At 54.6% G+C, this 27,643-nt stretch overlaps 1 protein-coding gene across 1 annotated transcript in view; it reads right to left on the reverse strand.

The window, feature by feature from the left end:
• Positions 1 to 4,735: 4,735 nt before the first annotated feature.
• The window catches only part of lamb2l (laminin, beta 2-like), a 64,107-nt gene continuing 41,199 nt past the window's right edge, over positions 4,736 to 27,643 (reverse strand). The window contains 16 exon segments of the mRNA XM_055647914.1: positions 4,736 to 4,918; positions 9,478 to 9,716; positions 11,038 to 11,222; positions 12,149 to 12,363; positions 12,365 to 12,397; positions 12,399 to 12,526; positions 13,870 to 13,966; positions 15,661 to 15,878; positions 16,408 to 16,632; positions 17,193 to 17,356; positions 18,905 to 19,136; positions 20,882 to 21,025; positions 21,744 to 21,936; positions 22,716 to 22,833; positions 25,566 to 25,687; positions 26,766 to 26,927. Of these exon segments, the coding sequence (XP_055503889.1) occupies positions 4,859 to 4,918; positions 9,478 to 9,716; positions 11,038 to 11,222; positions 12,149 to 12,363; positions 12,365 to 12,397; positions 12,399 to 12,526; positions 13,870 to 13,966; positions 15,661 to 15,878; positions 16,408 to 16,632; positions 17,193 to 17,356; positions 18,905 to 19,136; positions 20,882 to 21,025; positions 21,744 to 21,936; positions 22,716 to 22,833; positions 25,566 to 25,687; positions 26,766 to 26,927 (2,535 nt within the window). The 3' untranslated portion in view covers positions 4,736 to 4,858.

A 27,643-nucleotide genomic window follows, 5' to 3' on the forward strand; every position in this document is an offset into this window, starting at 1 on the left:
CGGACAAAACTCTGATTATTAATAACCATTTTCTGTTATTTGCACTTTACCAGTTTGCACTTTACCAGTTATTCATGTGTGTATATATCTATATCATGGTATATGAACACACTGATCTGTTTTGTAGTAAATGCCTACTATGTTCCATGTGCTGAAGCAAAGCAAGAATTTCATTGTCCTATACAGGGACACATGATAATAAACTCACTTGAACTTGAACCCATACACACGTCACCCATGCATACAGCACGCATAGTCAAGATCAAACCCGGGTCTCTGATGCTGTGAGGCAGCAGCTCTACCGCTGCAACACTGTGCCGCCCACTGAAGTAGAAGCAATTGAATTGATTGAAAAATACAGCATGCAAACAGGCCCTTCGGCCCACCAAGTCCATGCTGACCTTCAAACACCCTCAGCAACTATGATCATCTATGGACCATGTCTGTGGTTGCAGTAGACACTTTTGGTTTTTTGGACTGGTATTAAGGTTATTGGTTTATTAACTTTTTCTGTTTATTATATATTTATCTGTATGTCGTTGAGTTTACAGTCCTGTTAGGCTGCAGCAAATAAGAATTTAATTGAATTATTATCATTACACGATAATTAAACACTTACAAAAACACAAAGAGCTGGAGGAACTCAGCGGGTCAGGCAACATCTGTGCAGAACATGGATAGGTGATGTTTTGGGTCGGGACCCTTCTTCAAACCCATCGAAACGTCGCCTATCTATGTTCTCCAGAGATGCTGCCTGACCCGCTGAGTTACTCCAACATTTATTACTTCTTTTCTAAACCAGCACCTGCAGTTCCTTGTTAAATACAAATTGTATCTCCAATGAAACTCCTGCGAAAACCCAAGGATCTCTAGATGTTAGATTACAAAAGCAGACACCAAGGGCTGGAGTAACTCAACGGGTCAGGCAGCATCTCTGGAGAACATGGAGAATCGGTAGAAGGGTCCCCAGAAACATCACCTATCCATGTTCTCCAGAGATGCTGCCTGACCCGCATAGTTACTCCAGAATTTTGTCTTTCTTTGCCTTATAAACAGGTTATCCACATTCCCAGGAGATGCTGCCTGACCTGCAGGATTACTCCAGTACTGACTCTAGTGTTGACCTCAGCCATGTTTAAATTCTCGCCTGTGAGTGAAGCAACAATCCCACAGGAGTGGGCTAAACTGCGGAGGGGGTGGGGTAATCCCTGAGGGGGTGGGCTCTCGTTAGGGGGAGTGGGCTAAGGCCAGAGGGGATGGGCTAGTCCTGGGGGTGGGCTAGTTCCGGGGGAGGTGGGGTACCTTGTTGACGGCATCGTTGGCCGTGTCTGTGCTGTTGCTGGCTGCCTCCAGCGCTCCCTCAGCCTGGTCCAGCTTGTCCTTGGCTGCTTCGATGTTGTCCACCGTTTGGTTCACTTTGTCCTGGATGTCCACCGCTCGTATCCTGCAACGCACACCGTCAGCACCCCCCGCGACACGGACCGGGGCAACCCACCAGCACAGAGTCCCCCAACCAACCCAACACAACCCCCCAATAACCCAATACAACCCAACCCCACCCCACCCCACCCACCCCACCCCACCCCACCCAACCCAACCCAACCCAACCCAACCCAAACAAACCCCACCCCACCCCCCCCCACCCCACCCCACCCAACCCAACCCAACCCCACCCCACCCAACCCAACCCAACCCAACTCCACCCAACCCAACCCAACTCACCACAACCCCCAACCCCACCCCAACCCAACTCACCCAATCCAACCCAACCCAACCCAATACAACCCAACCCCACCCAACCCAACTCACCACAACCCCACCGCAACCCAACCCCACCCAACCGCACCCAACCCCAACCCCACCCCACCCCCCCACCCCACCCAACCCAATACAACCCAACCCACCCACCCAACCCAACCCAACTCACCACAACCCCACCCCACCCCAACCCAACTCACCCAATCCAACCCCCGGGGTAACGGGGACAGAATCACACCCCCCCTTCCCTAACTCACGGGGTAATGGGAAATCACCCCCACCATGGGGCTGTCACGCTGCACGCTCTCCACCTCTGGGCTAACGGGATCTGAGTCAGCCAGCACCCCGTCCCATCCCTTGCCCCATCCTCTTTTCCCCTGCTCCTCCCCTCCCTTCCTAATCTATACCATCTTCTTAGCCCCCCCCCCTCCCTCTCATCCCTTCCTTTCTCCACTCCCCCCCCACTGACCGTGCTTTCTCGGCCTGCCGCCGCAGCTGCTCTGCTTTGCGGAGGAGGGGTCCAGTCTCCTTGAGGATGGTCTCCACCCTCTGGGCGCGGTCCAGGCTCAGCTCGATGTCCTGCATGATGCGCTGGGCATCCAGCCACTCGAACGGCAGCGTAATGTCCAGCACCAACCCCGCCACCAGGTCAATGCTGCTCGGGTCCGCACCCTCCTCTGTGGACAATGGCCGTCAGATCTCCTCATTACCCCACTCACCCTCACTTCCCCTCCACCCACTCAGCCCACACCCTCCACTCCCCACCCCCTCCACTCCCCAGACCCTCACCTCCCAGCACTCGCCCCATGTCCCCTCTGGGTCTGTGTGACCCCGTAGGTCTGCGCATTCCCGTGTGTCTGTGTGTCCCCCATATCCCCCTGGGTCTGTGTGTCCCTGTGCCCAGAGAGTGAAGATGACGGTCAAAAATTGCAGCAGGTTCTTGATCCATTGGCCAAGTGTGCTGAGGAATAGTTGAAGAAATTTAATGCAGAGAAATGTGAGGTGTTGCACTTTGGGAAGTCTAACATGGGCAGGACCTGCACAGTGAATGGTGGGGCTCTGGGCAGAGAGCAGGTGCATAGTTCCACAAAGGTCGAGTCGCAGGTAGAAAAAGTGGGTGGTCAAAAAGATATTTGGCACATTAGCCTTCATCAGTCAGAGTATCGAGTATAGAAGTTGGGAGATCATGTTGCAGTTGTGCAAGACGTTGGTGAGACTGGATTTAGAGGATTTAGGGTTCAGTTCTGGGCAATGTGTTATAGGGAAGATGTTGTCATGCAGGAAAGGGTACAGAGAAGATTTACACGGATGTAGCCAGGACTAGCGGGTCTGCGCTATAGTGAGAGGTTGAGTAGGCTTGGACTCCATTCCTTGGAGCACCTCAAGGATGAGGGGTGATGTTATTGAGATGTATATGATCACGAGAGGAATAGATCGGGTAAATGCTCAGAGTCTCTTGCCCAGAGTAGGTGAATCAAGGACATAGGTTTAAGGTGAAGGGGAAAAGATTTAATGCGGAATCCTTTTCACACAAAGGGTGGTGGGTGTATGGAATAAGCTGCCAGAGGAGGTAGTTGAGGCTGGGACTATCCCAACATTTAAGAAACAGTTAGACAGTTAGACACCGGGAGCCCGCGGGCTTCCACAACGGGGACTTCACCCACCCGAGTCGCGGGGTCGAGGAGTGCCTGGAGCGGGGCCTTACATCACCGCCCGGCGCGGCTTCAACGGCTGCGGGACTTTGCAAACGCCCGCCCGGGGCTCCAACAACAAGACCCGGAGCAGGGCCTTGCATCACCCGGCGCGGCGTTAATGGCCGCGGGACAATTGCCATCGCCCGCCGGGGGCTCTAACTCTGACATCGGGAGGGGAATGGGGAGTGCAGGGGAGAGATAAGTTTTTTTTTGCCTTCCATCACAGCGAGGAGGAGATGCGCTGTGATGGATGTCTGTGTAAATTGTGTTGTGTCTTGGGTCTTTTTTTCTTGTGTGTATGACTGCAGAAACAACATTTCATTTGAGCCTCTATGAGGTTCAAGTGACAAATAAATTGTATTGTGTATTGTGTAGGTACATGGATAGGACAGGTTTGGAGGGATAGTGTAGCTGGGACATTGTTGGCTAGTGTGGGCAAGTTGGGCCAAAGGGCTTGTTTCCACATAGTGGTACTCTATGACTCTATGATCTGTATCCCCAAGTGCCCCCCATATCCGTGTGCCCTCCCCGTGCCGGGCCACACCGTTGAGGAAGTCCTTGAGGGCGGTGATGAAGGAACGCAAGTTGCCCACGGTGATGTTGACCTGTTGCCGGGCAGCGGCCGCTCGTGCCAATGTGTCCATGGCCAGAGCCCTGGCCCGATCCGTCCGATTCTGTACAACCGCCAGCTGTGGGGGAGGGGCAGAGGTCAGCGGGGGTCAGGCACAGGGTGGCACCACAGTCCCTCCCCCCCCTCTCTCTCGCCTCTTTGCCCCTCTACCCCCCTCCCTATCCCTCCATTCCCCCCCTTACTTTCCCTCCCTTCTATTCTCCTCCTCCCTCTACCCCTTCCAGTCTCCACCTTCCCCAAACCTCCTACCCCCTCTTCTCCCGTCGCCCCCCTACCTCATCCCTTCTCTGATCGCCCCCCCTCTTCTCCCCATTTGCCTCATCTCCCCCTTCCCCAGTCCTCCTCTCCCTAATCTCTTGCTCCCCCCTCGGACCTCCCCCTCCTCACCCTCCCCTCTCCTTCCCTCACTAACCCTCTGCCATCCAGCTCTCTCTCTCCCCCCCCTCAGCCCCCCTCTGCTGTTCCCACACCAAACCCCAACCTTTCCTCCTCCCAGCTCCCCCTCCCTCACTCATCACCTCCACACCCCCCTCCCTCCTCCATCCTCCACCCATTCTTCCGACATCCTCTTCCCACCCCCCCCCCCCCCCCCCCCCTGCAACTTCCACACCCATTCCCCTCCCCTCCCCCACCTCCACGTCGATGGCTCTGAGCAGTCGCTCCATGTCCTGCGTCGCTCTGCTGACATTGTTGCCCGTCCGCATCGCCTCCTCTGCGCTGCTCACTGCATGACCCCCCCCCGCAGCCGGGACCCCCGCATTGCCGTCTGCCCTCGTCATCCCGACAATTGCCCCCCCCACAGGGGTCCCGCACAGCTGCCCGAGCCCCCGCACACCTGCACACACGTGGCCAGAGGTTAGAGACATCCCATGGCCCCCACCACCAATCCCCACACCCCCATGACCCCCACCCCCATGACCCCACACCTCCATGACCCCATACCCCATGACCCCCATGACCCCACACCCCCCCATGACCCCACACCCCCATGACCCCACACCCCCATGACCCCCCACACCCCCATGACCCCCCATGACCCCCCCCCCATGACCTCACACCCCACCCCACCCCCATGACCCCACACCCCCATGACCCCACACCACCATGACCCCACACCACCGATTCCCCCAACCACACCCACCATTCCCTCTCCTCCTCCCCTGCACACATGTGGGGCCAAAGGTTGTATGAAGCTGACCCCACCCATAGACCCCCCTTCCTTGAGTGTGAACAGGGCACTGTGTCAACGGGGGGGACTGCGAGTGTGTACGGGGGGGGGGAGACTGAGTGTGAACAGGGGGGCTGTGAATGCGTACGGGCCGACTGTGAGTGTGCACAGAGGGACTGTGAGTGTGCACAGAGGGACTGTGAGTAGGTATGTTACAAAACTTACCTTCACCACTGGCCGTGTGCTCGACTATGGCACCTTTGAGGGGGCGGTGGGGAGATTAAAATGCCGTTTTCTCCTGCTTATTGGAGGCGGCTATTCTCGGGCTGCTAAGCTGCTGAAGAACAATTGATCGGACTTCCGTTCCCAATTTTTTTAATTTATTTAATCGCGAGACAATTCAATAATTACATTAAAATAAAAAGCATCTTCTAACGCCCTCAATGCCTACAACGGGACGGATCGCATGAACAGGACAAAATATAATGTAAGTCGTCTATTTTACATATAAACTTGTTTCTCGGGATGGCTTTAATCTAATTTTCATTTGCGAAAATGTGATTTGGGCCCCATACAAACCGGCAGTGTTTTTCGTGCAGATATGGGGTTCAAATTCACAGCAAATGCAATGTTCCAATCGATTGCGTTCCCGAAAAACCCACTCGCAAGATGATTTAAATGCTCTTTTTTTTTGGACAATCATGTCACAAGAGCCTCCAAATCGTCTATATGTTGTGTTATTGTCTACCCATAGTCAATATTTTTATACTAAATATCAGTTTTAGTCCCATGTATTGTGCAAAAAAATAATAATTTTAATTATATCGAGTGGATGTTTCTAGATTAATTTATGGGAATTCAACATTAAATTCCTTCCATCTGGAATATAAATTCATGACAGTGAGATTTAAAAATCATGTTATATTGTGAATTCTTGTGTGAATGGGATTAGTTTGTTATTTGGATACTTAAGCTATTAAAAAAATCTTAAGAAATGGAATCTACAGGACATTCTTAATGGGAAAGTAATGGGCAGAAAGGCATGTCATGTGTGGTTTGAAGAGCAAAAACTTGTAGTTTACAATGCCAAAATTAAAAAGTTGTGGAAAAACAAGGTGGACAGGGTTGCTTATTGGTTACAATCCGAGGAGTATGATGATGCTACTGATTATGATATTCCAATGTACCAGCTAGCAACTGATCTTCTCTATAAAGACTTGGTCTATTGCTAGAAGTTGTAATTTATTTACCTGTCTGTTATGGATTTACAGCATATTATACAATAATATTAAAATTCTGATCTTGAGAATATCACATTTTTGAATTTTCAAGGCAGTCTGGGTATTTATTACTATTTCCGTCCGTCAATTTTGTAATTAACTACAATTAGGTAATTAACTAATTACATGCTTTAATTTCAGGTCATCCAAGTTAGATGTTTTATATTTGTTTCAGAATGTTTCAATCTATAATAACTGACAATTTCATTCAGTTCTCTTGATTTTTAAGAAAGCTATTGGCTTTTGACTGTCCTCGATCACAGCTTTTGTGTTAAGTCAATGGAAAAGCAATAGGGAACAAGATGCTAATTTACGAGTATGAAAATAGCCATAACCTTTTTAATACTGAAGATATGAAAGTGAATTAGGTACCAAATTAAACTTATTTTTATGCTTTATCTGATGGGATAAATTACAGACTTGATTTTTAAAATCTCAAGATTTTGTAACATTGCTACTTTGAGTGTGTACGGGGGGGGGGGGGGACTGTGTGGGAATGGAGGGACCGTAAGTGAACGAGGAGCTGTGAGTGTGTATGGGGGGGACTGTGAGTGTGTATGGGGGACACTGTGAGTGTGTATGGGGGGATTGTGAGTGTGTATGGGGGGGGACTGTGAGTGTGTATGGGGGGACTGTGAGTGTGTATGGGGGGGACTGTGAGTGTGTGTGGGGGGGACTGTGAGTGTGTGTGGGGGGATGTGTGAGTGTGGTGGGGGGGACTGTGAGTGTGTATGGGGGGGGACTGTGAGTGTGTGTGTGAGTGTGTATGGGGGGACTGTGTGTGTGTGTATGGGGGGGCTGTGAGTGTGTATGAGGGGGGGCTGTGATGTGTGTGTATGGGGGGACTTTGAGTGTGTATGGGGGGGACTGTGAGTGTGTATGGGGGGGACTGTGAGTGTGTATGGGGGGACTGTGAGTGTGTATGGGGGGACTGTGAGTGTGTATGGGGGGGACTGTGAGTGTGTATGGGGACTGTGAGTGTGTATGGGGGGACTGTGAGTGTGTATGGGGGGGCTGTGAGTGTGAGTGTGTATGGGGGGGACTGTGAGTGTGTATGGGGGGGACTGTGAGTGTGTATGGGGGGGGACTGTGAGTGTGTATGGGGGGATTGTGTGAGTGTGTGTGGGGGGGACTGTGAGTGTGTATGGGGGGATTGTGGTGTGTGTGGGGGGGACTGTGAGTGTGTATGGGGGGACTGTGAGTGTGTGTGTGGGGGGGGACTGTGAGTGTGTGTGGGGGGGGTGGAGTGTGTGTGGGGGGGACTGTGAGTGTGTGTATGGGGGGACTGTGAGTGTGTGTGGGGGGGTGACTGTGAGTGTGTATGAGGGGGGACTGTGAGTGTGTGTGTGGGGGGACTGTGAGTGTGTGTGGGGGTGACTGTGAGTGTGTATGGGGGGATTGTGAGTGTGTGTGGGGGGGACTGTGTGTGGGGGGGGACTGTGAGGGTGTATGGGGGGATTGTGTGTGTGTGTGGGGGGGTGACTGTGAGTGTGTGTGGGGGGGACTGTGTGTGTGTGTGGGGTGACTGTGAGTGTGTATGGGGGGGACTGTGAGTGTGTGTGGGGGGGGACTTTGAGTGTGTGTGTGGGGGTGACTGTGAGTGTGTATGGGGGGATTGTGAGTGTGTGTGGGGGGGACTGTGAGTGTGTATGGGGGGATTGTGAGTGTGTGTGGGGGGGACTGTGTGTGTGTGTGGGGGGGGACTGTGAGTGTGTGTGGGGGGACTGTGAGTGTGTGTGTGGGGGGATTGTGAGTGTGTGTTGGGGGGGACTGTGAGTGTGTATGGGGGGATTGTGAGTGTGTATGGGGGGGATTGTGAGTGTGTGTGTGGGGGGACTGTGAGTGTGTGTGGGGGTGACTGTGAGTGTGTGTGGGGGGGACTGTGAGTGTGGGGGGGACTGAGTGTGAACAGGGTGACTGTGAGTGTGTGTGGGGGTGACTGTGAGTGTGTGTGGGGGGGACTGTGAGTGTGAACAGGGTGACTGTGAGTGTGTGTGGGGGGGGACTGTGAGTGTGTGTGGGGGGGACTGTGAGTGTGTGTGTGGGGGGGACTGTGAGTGTGAACAAGGTGACTGAGTGTGTGTGGGGGGGACCGTGAGTGTGAACAGGGTGACTGTGAGTGTGTATGGGGGTGACTGTGAGTGTGTATGGGGGTGACTGTGAGTGTGTATGGGGGTGACTGTGAGTGTGAATGGGGGGGATTGGTGTGAACGGGGAGACTCGGGGAGCCTGCAGGGGGCAGTACAGGACAGAGAGTGGACCAGGCCACAGACGGGGAACAGTGTGAGACCAGTGAGATCGTGGGCCAGTGGACACACAAGGAACTGCACATGTTTAAGAAGGAACTGCAGATGCTGGAGAATCGAAGGTACACAAAAAAGCTGGAGAAACTCAGCGGGTGCAGCAGCATCTATGGAGCGAAGGAAATAGGCAACGTTTTGGGCCGAAACGGGAAGAAGGGTTTCGGCCCGAAACGTTGCCTATTTCCTTCGCTCCATAGATGCTGCTGCACCCGCTGAACTGCACATGTTGGTTCCCTGATTCACTAGCACGTTGTGTGGGACAGAGACCGACCGACCGACCGGCCAGACTGGTGCACTTTCCTGGCATCCTGATCACAACCTGACAGCAGTTTATAAAATGATGAGAGGCATAGATAGGGTAGACAGTCAGAGCATTTTCCCCAGGGTAGAAATGTCATAGACTAGAGGGCATGGATATAAGGTGAGAATGACAAAGTTTCAAGTTCTAATACAGACACACAAGCACACACACACACACGCACAAAGACACGCACAAAGACACGCACAAAGACACGCACACACACCCACCCACACACCCACACCCAAACACACACACACTCCCCCCCATCACACACACACACACTACCCGCTGCTCCCAGCTGTGGGCTGTCTCCGACTGCCACTGACTGCTAACGGGTCCGACCTTGTTGATGTTGTCCATGCTCATGTTGTGCACCTTGAGCTGCAGCTCCCTCAGCTCCTTGCTGTGAGCGGTGATGTCCGTGGGGAGTTGGTCCTGGTGTTGCTGGAGCAGCCCCTCTGCCCGCTGCCGTGTGTCGACCGACTCCTGCAGCGGTCCCATTGCTCCCCACACCGTCTCGTTCACCCGCTGCTCCGCCTGCCCAGACTCCCAGTACGCTGCCCTCACTGCTGCCAAGTACTCTGTAAAGGGTCAGGACCCTTTGTTTAGATTAGAGATACTGAGCGGACACAGGCCCTTCAGCTGACTGAGTCCATGCTGACCACTATTGGGGGACTATTTACGATTTCTACCAAAGTCAATTAACCTACTAACTTGCACGTCTTTGGGATGCGAGAGGAAACCGGAGCACCCAGAGGAAACCCACGCAGTCACGGGACGAATGGACAAACTCCACACAGACAGCATCCTGTGTCTCTTGCGCTGTGAGGCAACAATTCTACCACTGTGTGACACCCATTTTCAGGCAGGGTCAGAGAATGGTCCCGACCCAAAACGTCACCAATCCATGTTCTCCAAAGATGCTGCCTGACCCGCTGAGTTACTCCAGCACTTTGTGTCTTTTTTTTTTTTCATGATGTAGTTAAGGCAGGTGTAGTAACAATATTGAAAAGACAGTTGAACAGATACATGATCAGGAAATGCTGGAGTAACTCAGCGGGTCAGGCAGCATCTCTGGAAAAAAGGAATAGGTGACATTTCAGGTCGAGACCCTTCTAACACAAGGTGTAGATGGGGCATATTGGTCAGCATGGACAAGTTGGGCTGAAGGCCTGAATCCGTGCTGTGTGACTAAGTCAATTAGCAAATGTAAGGAGCACTAGCAATGGATGGAACCTGGAGTCACGTACAGGGCTTGCCCAGTGAGGGCAGCAAGCTTGTTTGCCTGAAGGACAGAGTTGCAAAACCACACAGCACAGAAACAGGCCCTTCGGCCCAACTACTCCATCCTGACCAAGATGGACATTTTGACCCATCCGCACTGCCATTGATCGTTGCTGATCTATTCTCCCTCTCAGCCCCATACTCCCCAAAACATTTGATGCCCTTGCTAACCAAGAACCTACCATACTTTCAAGAAGGGAGAGATTTAAGAAGGACCTCAAGGGCAACTCTTTCCACTCAGAAGGTGGTCCATATCTGGAACGAGCTGCCAGAGGAAGCTATAGAAGTGGATACATTTGGACAGATATATGTATAGGAAGCGTTTAGAGGGATATGGGCCAAATGTAGGTAAACGGGACTAGTCTAGTATGCTGTGGATAGCATGGTGAAGGTGGGCCGAATGGCCTGTTTCTGTGCTTTAGGACTGTAACTGGCGTGGGTGTTGTGTGAAGGGCAGTGGGAGCTGATCAACAGAAATGTCCCAACAGTGGGAACACAGCAGAGGGAGTGGGGGGGACCAACAGCGGGAACGGGCCTGACTTTGACAACAGGGCACTCGGGAGCACAGCACAGCACAGCATGCCCCCCCCCCCCCCACCGGAGGAAACATTTACACACCTTTGAAGCTCATCTTTATATATTTCTCCAGCTCCCTGGTTTTCTGGGCGAGGCCTGCGGTCAGATTGCGGGTCATCTCGTCCAGCTCTTCCACCTCTCCCTCCGCGCCCTGGTTGGCTTCCTGAGTCCTGGCAACGGCTCTCTCCACATCATCCAGTCTCTGCGACACGGCCACCAGCTCCTGCCTGACAGGGGGCGGGGGGAGGGTCATTCTGGGCAGCCCATTGGTCAGGGACAAACCCCTGCCAAGGTAGGGGAGGTGAGGGGGCTGCTGGGGAGGGGGGGGGGAGAGTGGAGGGGGGAGAGTGGAGGGGGGGAGTGGAGGGGGGGGAGGTGGTGGGGGGGAGAGTGGTGGAGAGGGGGGGGGGAGAGTGGAGGGGGGAGAGTGGGGGGGGGAGAGTGGAGGGGGGAGAGTGGAGGGGGGGGAGTGGAGGGGGGAGAGTAGAGGGAGGGGGGGGGGGGGGGGGGGGAGAGAGGGAGGGGAGGGAGGGGGAGGGGGGGGGAGAGTGGAGGGGGGGAGTGGAGGGGGGGAGTGGAGGGGGGAGAGGGGAAAGGGGAAAGGGGGAGAGGAATGGAGGGAGGTAGTGGGTGGGGGCTTAAGGGCTGTCCACGGGTACCGTACATAAGCCCCAGGGAGAGGTTGGGGAGGGGGATGGCAAGGGGGGAGGGGGGGGGTGCAGTAGGGGGAGGGGAAGGGGCAGGTAGCTGGAGGATGGGGGAGGGTTTGGGATTGGAGAGGGGGGGGGGGTGGGGGGGGGGCAGGGAGGGAGGAGGGGGGTGGGGGGGTCTGCAGGGTACTTACCTGAAATCCAGGTAGAGGTTGATGTGGGGGTGGGGAGGGGAATGAGTTCTGTGAGTATCCAGTTGGTGAGGGGGTGGGGAGGGGGAGAGTGAGAGGAAGTGGGGAGGGTTGGGATGGGAAGGGGAGTGGGGGAGGGGAGTGCTTACCTGAAATCCCGGTAGAGGGGTGGGGAAGCGGGTGGTGAGGGGGTGGGGAGCAGGGGGGGAGAGTGTGGGGGGGGGGGGGGTGGGAAGGGGGAGGGGGGGAGGGGGGGGAAGCGGGGTGGGTGGAGAGAGGGTGGGGGGGGGGGGGAGGGGAGTGCCGTTCTACCTGAGGTCCCGGGACAGGTTTCGCAGGGGGTACAGGTGCAGGGTGCTGTTGGGGAGCAGTGAGGAGATGAGAGAGTGCAGCTTTGCCAGCTGTTCCTCCAGCTCTTGCAGGGCGCGGTGGGCAGTGCCGTTGACCTCCGTGCCCAGTGCCCGATCCAGCCTCTCCCGCAGTTCCTCTATCCTCTCCCATAGACAGTCAACCTCCTCGTCCCACATGGGAGAAGCAGATGTGGCAGGGCGCACAGCTGGGGGAAGCGGCCAAGGTAGCCTCGGCTGCACTGGTCACATCTGGCCCCGGTAAACCCCTGTCGGCAGAGGCAGCGGCCAGTGGCTCGATCGCACTGGAGAGTGTCCGACCCCTCAGCGGCACAGTCACAGGCTGCGGGAACACCAGGCACTGGTATCAGCAGGAGGCACCCCCCCACCAGCCCCCCCCTCACCCTCCCTCACCCTCACCCTCCCTCACCCCCACCTCCCTCCCTCCCTCCCTTAACCCCCCCTCCTTCCCTCCTCCCTCCCTCACCCCTCCCCTCCCTCAACCCACTCTCCCTCAACCCCCCCTCCCCCTCCCTCATCCCTCCCTCCCTCAACCCCCCCCCCTCCCTCCCTCAAGCCCTCCATCCCTCCCTCTGATTTATTTGATTTGTAAAGTATTAGAGTCATTGAGTGATACCGTGTGGAAACAGGCCCTTCATCCCAACTTGTCCATACTGGCCAACATGTCCCATCTACACCAGTCTGCTCTTGGTCCATATCCCACCAAACCTGTGCTACCTGTCTAACTGTTTCTTATATGTTGGGGTAGTCCCTGCCTCAACTACCTCCTCTGGCAGCTTGTTCCATTCACCCACCACCCTTTGTGTGAAAAGGTTACATCATTGATTGATCGATGTTTGTAAACTATTGGCAATATTGATTGTTCCAGTGCTTGTACTGAGATTATGAAAGTGAAATAAAGTCTCTTTGTATATTAAAATGAGGTCAGACATAGAGTGAAGCTCCCTCTAGTCCATCCCACCACACTCTCCCGGGTCAGTGAGAGGAGGAGCCGTTCTGATTGCTGGGAACAAAAGTAGTGAGATTTTGGACCGGGATCATCACCAGACTCAGAGGCTTTCTTTTAAAAAATTATTTCTTCAATCTATGAGGAATTTGACTGTGTCTCTTTGAGAGTTGTAGGAGCGGCACTGGCTGGCGGATTGCCAAGTCCATTTGGAAAAGTGTGAGCTGAGATTTGGATCATTGTTGTGGTTGTTTGCATCGTAAACCTCCCTCCCTCACCGATTTACCGAGCCCAGGTCGGCTGGTGAAGACGGGAACCGTGTATTTGGACCAGAGAAAACACCTTTGGAGCTACAACTCCGATGAGGAAGATCGACACGGATATTCCTCGTTTATCTGAACAATACTGCTTTCGTTGCTTTTCTAGACACTCCTTAATTAGACCGTTCATTAAATGTCAGAATGCGCTGTTTACAGCAGCAAGATTTTGATTTATTAGGTAACGATGATGATTGTTGAGCCACTCAACGGATATGCAGAACTACGCAGTTCCTGAGCCTCGACCATTGTTTGATGAGGCGTAAATATGGGATAGTTCCTACACATCCTAGAGTTAAACAACTCTCCCTGGAGCTGCACCGTCTCCATCCCTCCCCTATCATGCCCCCCACCCCCAGAGTTCCAGGAAGAGCACGGTGGTCCCTGTGGTGAGACACTTACCCTGGCACCGGAGCCCTGGGTTGCCCCAATAGTTCTTCTTGCACTCCGAGCAGCTCCGACCCCCAAATCTTGGCCGGCAATCACACTGGCCAGTGAAACTGGGGGGGGGGGGGAGGGAGAGAGAGAGACACGGCGGGGGGGAAGAGGGGGGGGGGAGGGGGGGGGGAGGGAGGGGGGGGGGGGGGGGGGGGGGGGGGAGGGGGGGGGGGGGGGGGGGGGGGAGAGAGAGGGGGGGGGAGAGGGGGGGGGGGGGAAAGAGGATAGAGAGATCTGTAGACAATGGGGTGGGTGGAGGGGCCCAAGGGGAGAGTGAAGGACTGACAACAACCAGGTTCAGGAATAGCTAATTCCCCACAGCCATCAGGCTATCAAACCTGGCTCGGACAAAATTCTGATTATTAATAACCACTTTCTGCTATTTGCACTTTACCAGTTTATTTATTCATGTGTGTATATATTTATATCATGGTATATGGACATATTTTTCTGTTTTGTAGTAAACGCCTACTATTTTCTGTGTGCTTAAGCAAAGCAAGAATTTCATTGTCCTATACAGGGACACATGACAATAAACTCACGAACTTGAAGGACGGGAGGTGCCAGTGGCAGAGGGTATCTGAAGAGTTTGAGTAACTGGACAGAGAGTACAACCTGATTTCACTCTTTGTGTCTGACCCGGGAGTGTGTGATGGGATGGTGTAGAGGGAGATTCACTCTGTGTCGGACTCATTTGGATCCTATTGCATTTGATTCAGGGCGTTGGGATCTTTAACAGGGAAGTGAAAGTACTGTAGATGCTGGTTTATACCATAGATAGACACAAAATGCTGGAGAAACTCAGCAGGTATAGGCAGCATCTCTGGAGAAAAGGAATTGGTGACATTTCAGGTGGAGACCCTTCTTCAGACAGAGTCAGGGGAGAAGGAAACAGTACAAAACAGTATGGGAAGGTACCGTACAAATCAGGGCCGATCAGGAGCCCACAATGGTCCATTGTTGGCTGTGGAGGAGGAGATAACAAAGGGATAAGAACAGTGAAACGAGCAGGATGACTGGGGTGAGGGTGGGATGGAGAGAGAGGAGAGGCAATGCAAGGGTTGCTTGAAGTTAGAGAAATCAATATCATACCGCTGGGGTGTAAGCTGCCAAAGCGAATTATGAGGTGCTGTTCCTCTAATTTGCGCGTGGTCTCATTCTGACAGTGGAGGAGGCCCAGGACAGAAAGGTTAGTGTGGGAATGGGAAGGGGAGTTGAAATGTTTGGCAACCAGGAGGTCGCATAGGACCTGGGTTTCAGCAACTAAGTTACAGAGAAAGGTTGAACAAGTTAGGTCTTTATTCTTTGGAGCGCAGAAGGTTAAGGGGGGACTTGATAGAGGTCTTTAAAATGATGAGAGGGATAGACAGAGTTGACGTGGATAAGCTTTTTCCATCGAGAGTAGGGAAGATTCAAACAAGAGGACATGACTTGAGAATTAAGGGACAGAAGTTTAGGGGTAACATGCGGGGGGAACTTCTTTACTCAGAGAGTGGTAGCTGTGTGGAATGAGCTTCCAGTGGAAGAGGCAGGTTTGATTTTATCATTTAAAAATAAATTGGATAGGAATGGAGGGTTATGGTCTGAGTGCAGGTAGATGGGACTAGGGGAGAATACGTGTTTGGCACGGACTAGAAGGGCCGAGATGGCCTGTTTCCGTGCTGTAATTGTTATATGGTTATATGTTATTTAGGACAAGGTGGACTGAGCATTTTGTGTCTATCTTTGGCCAAGTGAGATATTGGGGATATTTACCATGTTGCAGTGCAGGGCGTGGGAATGTTCCGGATGGCAGTCGCAGGGTTCACATCCCTGAGGGTGGCCGAAATTCCAGTAGTGGACAGCGCACTGGTCACAGCTGGCACCAACAACATGGGGGCGGCAGGAGCATTGCCCCACTGCCCGGTCACAGTGGCACAAGCCGTCAGCATCACACAGTGAGGTCAGGGTCCCCTGGACGTTACAGATGCAGCCTGCAGTGAGGAACAAACAGCGTGTTATCCCAGGATCCCCACAGCTGGGGGTCAGCACGCCACGCTCCCCCCCCGGACACAGGCCCTTTGGCTCATTACCAAGTACAGGCCCAAAGCTGTCAAACACCCTTTATTTACAGTTACTGCGTGGATACAGGCCCTTCGACCCTCCGACCTGCAATCACCCCGTACACGAGCATTACTACCCCTTCTTGATTAGTACGGGTGTCAGAGGTTACGGGGAGAAGGCAGGAGAATGGGGTTAGGAGGGAGAGATAGATCAGCAATGATTGAATGGCGGAGTAGACTTGATTCGCCGAATGGCCTGATGCTACTCCAATCACTCATGACCGCAGACTAGGGACAAATTACTATTTTACCAGTGAGTACAGGACCAGTGGCATTAAATGCTCCTCATACATTAACACCATATTCCCCCGATCATTCTTCTAAACGTCATTCTCAGTCTGACCGCGACCTCTGACCCCCACACCATGGTAGCTGTCCCTTCGCCCCCACCCCCACTTACGCCTGCAGTCCTGCTGGAGTGCGTTGCCATAGTAACCGGGCCTGCAGTCGCTGCACTGGGCCCCGCCAGTGTTGTAGAGACAGGCCAGGCAACGTCCGGACTGGGGGTCACATGATGCTCGGTCCGTCACGTCAATGTTGTTGTTGCACTCACACGGCCAGCACTGACTCCCAACAACCGCCGGGTTGCCATAGTAACCTGCCGCACACTCATCGCACCGAGACCCTGTGAAACCAGTGTTAGTACAAGCGGGGGGGAGACACGAGGGGGGGACACGCGGGGGGGGGGACACGCGCGGGGGGGGGGGGGAGACGCGCGGGGGGACACAACGGGGGGGACAGGGGGGGGACACGCGGGGGGGGACACGCGGGGGGACACGCGGGGGGGGGACACGGGGAGACACGCGGGGGCGACGCGCGGGGGGACACGCGGGGGGGGACACGGGGGGGACACGCAAGGGGGGGGACACGCGGGGGGGACACGCGGGGGGGACGGGGGGAGACGCGGGGGGGGGACACGCGGGGGGGGACACGCGGGTGGGGACACGCGCGGGGGGAGACGGGGGGGGGGACGCGGGGGGACACGCGGGGGGGAGACACGCTTTACGCGGGGGGGACACGCGGGGGGGGGACACGCGGGGGGGGGACACGACACGGGGGAGACACGAGACACGGGGGGACACGTGGGGAGATACGCCCTCCCTCCCTCCCCCGCCATGGACTGTTTCTCCACCCACAGATGCTGCCCGACCCACTGAGTATTCTCACTGGGGGAAGAGTCCTTACCAGTGTAACCGGTCTCACAGAGACAGACAATGCGGCTGGAGGAGAGGTCGGCGTGGCAGGACACTCCATGGTAGTGCCCGCTCTCGGGGTAGTCCGGACACGGACAGGGCCGGCACTGTTGACCTGACCCCAGCACCGGGTCTCCATAGTAACCGGCAACACACCTGTAGAAACCAGCCACATGGTAAAAAACCTTTAGTAAAGCACGTTGTCCACAGGCATTCCAGTCCCCCTTGGTAGGCTGATCCAAAAGATTAACATGCAGGAGATTAACAGCTTAGTTTAGGTTATTGGCATGCGTACCAAGGTATAGTGAAAAGCGTTTGTTGCGTACTAACCAGTCTGTGGAAAGACTAAGCAAATTCTCTACTTCCCAGAAGGTAGACACAAAATGCTGAAGTAACTCAGCGGGGCAGGCAGCATCTCTGGAGGGAAGGAATGGGTGACGTTTCGGGTCGAGACCCTTCTTCAAACTGATATCAAGGCAATGGGCCCACTACCCTGACATCAGTCTGAAGAGGGGTCTCGACCCGAAACGTCACCCATTCCTTCTCTCCAGACATGCTGCTCGTCCCGCTGAGTTACTTCAGCATTTTGTGTCTACTTTCAATTTAAACCAGCATCTGCAGTTCTTTCCTGCACTGTCTCCAATGGGGTATATGGTAGGTTAGGATCCCTCTCGAGTTGGTGTTAGGATGGTTCAGTTGCCTGATCACTGTCGGGAAGAAACAGAAACTGGGTCGCATGGATTCAGAACTGGCTTACTGATAGAAGACAGAGGGTTGTGGTGGATGGACAATATTCTGGCTGGATGTCTGTGACCAGTGGACAACGAGCCGCTACAAAACATCTACGGCCTCCTACGGACCCGTCAAAAACATTCTCCGAATTTGAATCAAGGGGAAAACTCGGGAGAATTTGTGAGCAGCTCGGGCAAGTGGGACAGGCCCTTACTATTTAGTTTGTAGGACTAAGGGAATCAAGCTGTATGGGGAAAAATCCAGAACGGGGAACTGATTTTGGATGATCAGCCATGATCATATTGAATGGTGGTGCTGGCTCGAAGAGCTGAATGGTGCACTCCTGCACCTGTTTTCTATGTTTCTATGCAGGGATCTGTGCTGAAATCCCCGCTTTTCTCAGGTATATAAATAACTTGGACATAAACGTAGACTGCTTTTTAAATAAGTTTGTGGACAATAGCTAGATTGGTGGGATTGTGGGGAGTGAGCAAGGCTGTCAAAGTAGGATACAGCAGGTTATAGATCAGCTACAGGAATGGGTGTAGAAATGGCAGGTGTAGTTTAATCCGAGAGGTGTGTGGTGTTGCACTTTGCGAAGTCCAATGTAAGGGGAACGTATACAGTTACTGGCAAGACCCTTAACAGCATTGATGTACAGAGGGATCTTGGGATTCATATCTCCCTGTAAGCAGCAACACAAGTAGATAGTGGAAAATAAATGGCAGATGGAGTTTAATCCAATCGGTAGATACGGTGTAGTTGCCTTCAATGGTCAGGGCATTGATTCAGGAAGTCATGATGCAGCTATTGGATCTTTGCTCTAGAGGACTTTGGTTAGACCACATTTGGAGTATTGCGTGCAGTTCTGGTCGTCCCCGTTATAGAAAGGATGCCTCATTCCTAGCATCCCGAACACATTGCATACGTGCTCCCTCCCTCACCGCAGTGCGGCGCTCCCTCGGTACTGACCGTTCGCAGTGCCGGCCGCCCGTGTGATCCATGCAGTCCCGGCAGTATCCAGTGCCGGCGTCGCACTCCAAGGCATGTCCGTTGCAGCGGCAAGGCCGGCAGGCGGGGAAGCCCCAGTGATCCGGGAAGCAGCGGTCACAGCGCCGGCCCCGCACACCTGAGCGGCAGCTGCAAGCCCCGCTGTCCGCATCACACATGCCGTCCACCGAGCCCTCGGCGCTGCACTCACAGGCTGGGGGATTGGGAAGAGAAGGGGGGGGGGGGGGGGGGGGGGGGGAGAGGGGGGGAGAGGGGAGGAGGAGAGAGAGAGCGAGCGAGGGGGGAGAGAGAGAGGGAATGAGAGAGAGAGAGAGAGAGGGAAGGAGAGAGAGGGAAGGAGAGAGAGGGAAGGAGAGAGAGAGGGAAGGAGAGAGAGGAGAGGGAGAGTGGGAAGGAGAGAGTGGGAAGGAGAGGATGGAGACAGAGGGAGAGAGAGAAGGTAGAAAGATAGAGGGAGTGGAGGATGAGTGGGGGGATAGAGTTAGTCTGGTGTGTCTCATTGGAGGCAGACAAACATGAACGGCCAGCACGGAAACAGGCCCTTCAGCCCAACTCATCCATGCAAACCAAGATGCCCCATCTACACTAGTGCCACCTGCCGCTGTTTGGTCCATATCCCTCTAAACCTTTCCTATCCATGTATCTGTCCAAGTGTCTTTTAAATGTTGTTATTAGTACCTGCCTCAACTATATCCTCGGGCAGCTCATTCCGTATAGTCACCACCCTCTGTGTGAAAAGGTTGGCCCTCAGATTCCTATTAAATATGTCCCCTCTCACCTTAAACCTATGTCCACTGGTTCTTGATTCCTCTACTCTGGTATTCACCCTATCCATTCCCCTTATGATCTTTTACACCTCTAAGATCACTCTTCAGCAACCTGCGCTCCAAGGAAATAAAGTCCTAGCCTGCCTGACCTTTTGTAAGTTTTCATAAAATCATAAATTATAGGAGCAGAATTTGGCCATTCGGCCCATTTTCTACTCTGCCATTCAATCGCGACTAATCTATCTTTTCATCTCAACCCCATTCTCCTGCCTTCTCCCCATAGCCCCCCCTTTCCCTGTAACTCAGGCCCTCAAGTCCTGGCGACATCTTTGTCAATCTGCTCTGCACTCTTGTATAGAAAGGAACTGCAGATGCAGGTTTAAACCGAAGAGACACAAAAAGCTCAAAACGAAAAGTAACTCAGCAGGTCAGAGCATCTCTGGAGAAAAGAAATAGGTGATGTTTCGGGTCAAGACCTAACCTCTGCACTCTTTCCATCTTAATGGCAATTGGACAGGTACATGGATAGGATAGGTTTGGAGGAATATGGGCCAAACCCAGGCAGGTGGGACTAGTGTAGATGGGGCATGTTGGTCGGCACAGACGAATTGGGCCGAAGGGTCTGTTTCCATGCTGTGACTTCTACACGGGGCTGGGGTCCAGAACTAGGGGTCACAGGGGTCGGCCATTTAGGACTGAGATAAGGAAAAAAAATTTCACCCAGAGAGTTGCGAATCTGTGGAATTCTCTGCCACAGAAGGCAGTGGAGGCCAACTGGCTGGATGTTTTCAAGAGAGTTAGATTTAGCTCTTGGGGACTAAAGGAAGCAGGGGATAAGGGGGAAAAAACAGGAACGGGGAACTGATTGTGGATGAACAGCTGTGATCATATTGAATGACGGTGCTGGCTCGAAGGGCTGAATGACCTACTCCTGCACCTATTTCTATGACTGTGAATCAACACTGTGCGATGTACCTGCCTCTGGAAGAGGGTGCAGTGGGTGATGCAACGGTTCAGGGGGTGGGGTGACATTCCCTGATCCCCTCCCCCCCCCCACCCCACCCCACTCCCATGCGGAGATCCTCCTGCCCCCCCCTCCCCCCCCCCCCCCCCCCCCCCCTGCTGCTCACACCCCTCAACAACAACGGCAGGCGCAGTGTCGGTCACTTACGGAGGCAGCCGACCGGCCCGAAGCCGAAGGTGTTGGGAGAGCAGTGGTCACAGCGCCGCCCCATCACGTGCGGCTTGCAGCGGCAGAAACCCCCGACCCTGGTGCACTCCGAGCTGAAGGAACCCTGAGGGTCACACTCACAGGCTGGGGGGGGGGGGGGGGGGGCAGAGGGGATCAGAGTGGGGAAGAGGGGGTAGTGGGATGGGGGGGTGGGAGGAGGGGGGTTAGAGGGAGGGGGGGGGTAGAGGGACAGGGGTAGAGGGACAGGGGGTAAGGGGGGGGGTGGGGGGGGGGGGGAAGGGAAAGAGGGGGTGGTTGGAGGGATCAGGTCAGGCAGGGGGGTTCATGGGGTCGTGGAGGGGGACAGGTCAGCGGGGGGGAGAGGTCAGAGGGGAAGAGACAGAGGGGTTGGTGGGGTGGGGGGGAGGGGAAGATGTGTCGGGTGGAGGAAGGGACAAGAGTTAGAGTTAGTGCAAGGGAGAAAATCAGGTGGGTGGGGGAGTCACACTCCCCTTCACACCCCCCCCCCCCCCCCACTCCCGCGCCCCTCGCTGCACCCTACACTCTTCCCCTCCTCCCCCTCCGTCCCTTCCTTAATGTTCCCCTCCCTCTACCCTCACCCTCATCCCATCCCCTCTCCCCTCACTACTGCCCTTGTCCCTCCCCCTCGCTCCCCTGCCCATCTCTCTCCCCTCCCCCACCTCCCCCCCCTCCCTCACCCCTGCCCCCCCTCCCTCACTCTCCCCCCGCACTCTCTCCCCCCCCTCCCTCCCTCCCTCCCTCATCCCTCCCCACACCCACTCACTCCCCACACTCTCTCCCCACTGCAACCCGCCCCCTCCCTCGCCCCACACCCACTCACGCAGTGCGCTGTGGTGCAGGAGGGCGGAGATGCTGCACAGGAGACGGCTACAGGCGTCGGCGAGGTCGGGCGTGCCGGCTGCGGTGAACGACTGCAGGCACCGGTAACGCTCCATGTCCTGGCGACGGGCCTGTGCCGCCGGCCCCGACCCCACGAACCCCGGCAGCTCCGTGTACTGGGGTAGCAGCACCAGCTGTGGGGTGGGGGCACCGGTTAGTCATGGTCAGCCTGCTGTGGGCAGGTGGGGAGGGGGCGGAGAGGGAGAGAGAGTGGCGGAGAGAGGGATGTTGCCAGGACACGAGGGGTCTGAGTTACAGGGAGAGGTTGGGCAGGATAGACTATAGACTTTGAACCAGCAGGAGGCTGAGGGGTGATCTTATAGAGCTGTATAAAATCATGAGGGGAATAGATAGTGTGACTGTACATATTCTTCTACATAGAGTAGGGATTCGAGAACCAGAGGACATTAAAAGGGGAAGATTTAATAGGAACCCGAGGGGCAACATTTTCACAGAGGGTGGTGGGTGTATGGAACGAGCTGCCAGAGGAGGTAGTTGAGGCAGGTACTATAACGACATTTATAAGACATTTGCACAGCAACATGGATAAGAAATGTTTAGAGGGATATAGGGCCAAATGTGGGCAAATGGGATTAGAGTAGATGGGGCATCTTGGTCGGCATGGATGAGTTGGGCCGAAGGGCATGTTTCCGTGCTGTGTGACTATGACTGTTCTGAGATCTTGTGTTGGACACAAAGTGCTGGAGTAACTCAACGGGTCAGGCAGCATCTGTGGAGGAGATGGACAGGGGCTGTTTTGGGCCGGGTCCCTTTTCAAGTGGTCGTTACTCCAGTACTTTGTGTTCAAGGCAAGATGAAAGCAGTTGCTTCTATCTACACTGTCCTGTGATGTTCCTGGGCCTCGGGGTCAGGAGTAGATGGAAGCACAGTGAAAGGAAGTCTGGAAACGTACGGAATCGACCAGGATGGTGTTGGAGTTCCAGTCTGGGGCCAGGAGCCGCTGGAACCGGATGCTGATCTCGTAACGGATGCTGGGCTCAAAGCAGAATGGGCTGGACGCCATGATGTGTCTGTTGGCAAAGCAGAGGGATGAGGTCACAGAGTCACAACGTGGAAACAGGCCCTTCAGACCAACTGCCCACACCTACCAACATGCCCCATCTACACTAGTCCCACCTGCCTGCGTTTGGCCCATATCCCTCTAAACCTGCCCTATCCATGTCTGAAGGGTCTCAACCCGAAACATCGCCCATTCCTTCTCTCCAGAGATGCTGCCTGTCCCGTTGAGTTACTCCAGCATTTTGTATCTATCTATTAAACCAGCATCTGCCGTTCGTTGCTTCACATGTAACTGTCTAATTGCTTCTTAAACATTGTGATAGTCCCAGCCTCAGCTTCCTCCTCTGGCAGCTCGTTCCATACACCCACCACCCTCTGTGTGGAAAGGTTACCCCTCAGATTCCTATTTGTTCTTTTCCCCTTCACCTTAAATCTATTTTCTCTGGTTCTCTATTCCCCTAACGTGGGCAAGAGACAGTTTGTGTTTTCCCCAATCTAATCCTCTCGTGATTTGTATACATGCACCTCTATAAGATCACCCCTCATCCTTTTGCACTCCAAGGAGTTACTCCAGCTTTTTGTGTCTATCCTTGGTTTAAACCAGCATCTGCAGCTCCTTCCGAAACATTCTGGCCAAATTGTTCTCAGCAAGGTCCAGTCCAGTCCACTCCACCGCTGGCAAAGGCAGCACACCATCACGTAGCATCACAGACTAGTTTGGCAACAGCTCTGCCCAAGAAATTGCAGGGAGTTGTGGATGTAGCCCAATCCATCACACAGACCACACTGCCCCATTGACTCCATCTACACTTCACGCTGCCTCAGGAAAGCAGCCAACATCATCAAAGACTTGTCCAGCCCCCCTCCCATCCGGTCATTCCTTTTTCTCCGAATTCCCGTCGGGCAGAAGGTACAGAAGATTAAAAGCGCGCACTGTACGTTCGGGTACTGTGGTGAAGGTCACCTTTATGGTGAAAGGGGCAAAGTTTAAAGGAGGTGCGCAGGGCAAGTTTTTTTACACAGAGGAGGGGTGGGTGCCTTGAATGTGCTGCCGGGAATGGATACAATAGTGGCGTTCAAAAGACTTTGGCACGTGGATATGCAGGGAATGGATGGATATGCATCACGTGCTGGCAGAGGAGATTAGTTTGGCATCGGGGTCAGCATCAATATAGTGGGCCGAAGGGCCTGCGGCTGTGTTGTACTGCACTGCTCTGCAATGTATGAAACTGCAAACCACCAGAGATATTTCCTGACCCGCTGAGTTACTCCAGCATTTTGTGTCCAATATTCAATGTGAAGCAGCATCTGCAGTTCCTTCCCTACACCGGGCTGTGGCGTCAGCTTGGCTAAACTAACTCAGCAGACGATGACCCTCGGTGAAGCTCACACATGTGAGTTCAGGCTCCATGCCCCCGTGAGTGACACTAATGCTTTACGGCGCGTTGAGCAGCTCGCTGGGTTTGCAAGAGGGGAAGAACGCCATTGCCATATTTACCGTGACTTTAGTGCGGCATATTTACGGGTGAGTGGCTCCACTTTGTGGACAACGGGCTGTGGGCCATCGATGCAGCAGAACAGCGACAGTGATTCATAGCTGAATCGAGGCTGAAGAAGGGACTCAGCCCGAAACGTTGCCTATTTCCTTCGCTCCACTGATGCTGCCGCACCCGCTGAGTTTCTCCAGCACTTTTGTCTACCGGTGATTCATATCTCGTGTGGTGTTAAAGGCTTCTGTGAACGACCCCTTTACAGCCCACCCCCCCTGTGTTCCACATATATCATGACCCTGAGGCAACGGGGGGGGGGGGGGGGAGAGGGGGTTGATTGATACGGAGAACAACAGGCTAGTCAGAGTGTTGGTGAGGAACAACACCGACTGACAGATACAGATGATGGGACCAGAGATGCTGGAATATTCATCAAAAACACAAAGTGTTGGAGGATCCCAGCGGGTCAGGCAGCATCTGTGGAGGGAACAGGCAGACAACGTTTCGGGTCGTGACCCTTTTTCCAGCAAAGAGATGTTCATACTTGTCACATACTAGGTGGCACGGTGACGGGGCTGCTGCCTTACAGCGCCAGAGACCCGGGTTAGACCCTGACTATTGGGTGCTGTCTGTACGGAGTTTGTACGTTCTCCCTGTGACCGCGTGGGTTTTCGTGTGCTCCGGTTTCCTCCCACATCTCAAAGATGTGTTGGATGTAGGGGTATTACTGTCCGAGGATGATGATCTACTCCCCCCCCCCCCCCCCCCCCCGTTGCGGGCTGCAGCCCCACCCTCCACTCCAGCTACACTTCACACTGCCTCAGGAAATCAGCCGACATCATCAAAGACTTGTCCCACCCCAATCTGAAGCTTGAAAGCACCACCACCAGACTCAGGAACAGCTTCTTCCCCTCTGATATCAGCCTTCTGAGCAGTCCTTCCATAAGCGACCCCATTCTAGACATTGGTTACATTGCTGAAAACAATATATCCTGCACTCTGTATCCTCCCCTTTGCTCTCTATATATTGTACTTAAGTTTGACAATTGTATTTACGTGTAGTATTATTTGATCTGATTATACAGCATGCAAAACAAAGCCTTTCACTGTATCTCAATACACATGACAATAACCCCAACCCTAGCCCTCACGGGCTATAACTCTGCAACACTCTCTCCCTCGCTCTCTGTCCCTATCTCTCTCCTCCTGTCCATCCCTACCCTCCCCCCCCCCCCCCGGGCCTGGCCACTGACCTCTCCGTGTGGTGCAGGGTGAGTCTGTAGGGTCGGCCGTGTGGCAGCAGGTTCCCGCAGCGGTACGTGGTGGGTAACCCCACCGTGTGGATCTTGACGATGGCCTCCCAGTCTTCAGCTGACTGCAGGGCACGAGGCAGGAGACACAGTGAGCACAAACACACACACACACACCTCACCCACTCCTGCCCATCCAGACCCCATCTCCTTCCCTCCCCCACCCCTCCCATCCTCGACCCCATCACCGGTCCCTCACCAACCCCTCACCACCCCCAATCCATCACGTACACCTCACCGGCCCCTCACAGTTCACCTTGAATCTCAGTGTGTGTGTGTGTGGTGTGTGTGTGTGTGTGTGTGTGTGTGTGTGTGTGTGTGTGTGTGTGTGTGTGTGTGTGTGTGTGTGTGTGTGTGTGTGTGTGTGTGTGTGTGTGTGTGTGTGTGTGTGAGTGGATGTGTGTACGTGTGTGAGACTATGTGTGGGGGATTGTGTTTGTGTGTGTAACATAGTTGTGTGTACGTGTGTGTGACTATGTGTGCGTATCTTTGTGAGAGGGGAAGAGAGAGAGGGGGGGAGGGAGAGAGAGAGAGGGGAGAGAGGGTGGACGAGAAGGAGGAGGGAGGGAGAGAGGGGAGACGCAGAAAGACAAAAATATGATTGTGTGAAAGTGCAAGGGGAGAGAGAGGCGGGGAGAGCGGGGAGGGAGGAAGAGGGGGCAGATGGTTATAAGTGAAGTGGAACAATATTTGAGAGACCTTCACTCTAATCCCTCAGTGATGGGGAGACTCGCCCCGGCTGAATGTCAACACCTGTTGGGGTGGGGTCCGTGGGGTCCGCAGCGTGGGGTCCGCGGCGTGGGGTCCGACAGCGTGGGGGTCTGCAGCGTGGGGTCTGTGGGGGTCTGCAGCGTGGGGTCCGCGGTGTGGGGTCCGCGGCGTGGGGTCCGCGGCGTGGGGGTCCGCGGTGTGGGGGTCTGCAGCGTGGGGTCCACGGGGTCCGTGGGGGTCTGCAGCGTGGGGTCCACGGGGTCCGTGGGGGTCTGCAGCGTGGGGTGCTCAGCGGGGGGTCCGCGGCGTGGGGGTCCGCAGCATGGGGGTCCGCGGCGTGGGGTCCGCGGGGGTCTGCAGCGTGGGGTCCGTGGAAGGGTTGAGGGCAACGGCAGGTGTGGGAGGGGGGTGTTGCAGGAGGGCGGGCGATACCTCGGGCTCGTAGCGCAGCAGCAGGCTGTAGTCCATGGCACGGGGGATGTTGCTGACCAGGAAGGTGAGGCCGGCTCCGTCCCGTACCCGGGCAAAGCCCAGCCCCGTCCACGTGACCATACCGTTCAGCGGCCACTCTCTCCTCACCACCTCCACCCATGGCTGTGGACAACACAGGCACTTCGGTACACCACTGCACGCCACAGGCCACTCTGCCCCACCCGCCACAGCTAGCCCCTGCTAGCCATAGGCCATTCAGCCCCACACACCACAGGCTGTTCAACCCCACCAGTCCTGTTGGCTTCTGCTCCACCCTAGCCCCCTCTTCAACCAAACTCATTCCCCCCTCCCCTTCATAATCCAGGACCACTCACACCCCGGTCATTCCCTCTTCTCCCCTCTCTCGTTGAAAACCATCAAGAGCCTTTGGTCTGGTTCGGCAACAGCTCTGCCCAAGACCACAAGAAATCGCAGAGTTGTGGATGTAGCCCAGTCGGTCACTCTGACCAGACTCCACACCATCGACTCCATCTACACTTCACGCTCTTGGTTCTTGGTCCTCCAAAATATTCCAAATGGAATTGAAACTGGAGGTGGTGAAGGGAGGGCTTAAGCCAGAAAGGGTTATTGGGAAGAAAGAGCTACTATAAATTTAGTTGCATCTGGTTGGGTAACTATAGTTGGGTGGAGATTATTCCATGCTTTAATTGTGCGGGGGAAGAACAAATTGCTGTACACATCTGTCTTTGTAGCTGGGGTCACAATTTTGTAGCTGGAACCTCAGGAAAGCAGCCGACATCATCAAAGAGTTGTCCCACCCCGGTCATTCCCTCTTCTCCCCGCTCCCGTCCAGCAGAAGGTGCAGGAGCTTGAAAGCG

The sequence above is a fragment of the Leucoraja erinacea genome, chromosome 16 (assembly GCF_028641065.1).
Source record: "Leucoraja erinacea ecotype New England chromosome 16, Leri_hhj_1, whole genome shotgun sequence".
Lineage (NCBI taxonomy): Eukaryota > Metazoa > Chordata > Chondrichthyes > Rajiformes > Rajidae > Leucoraja > Leucoraja erinaceus.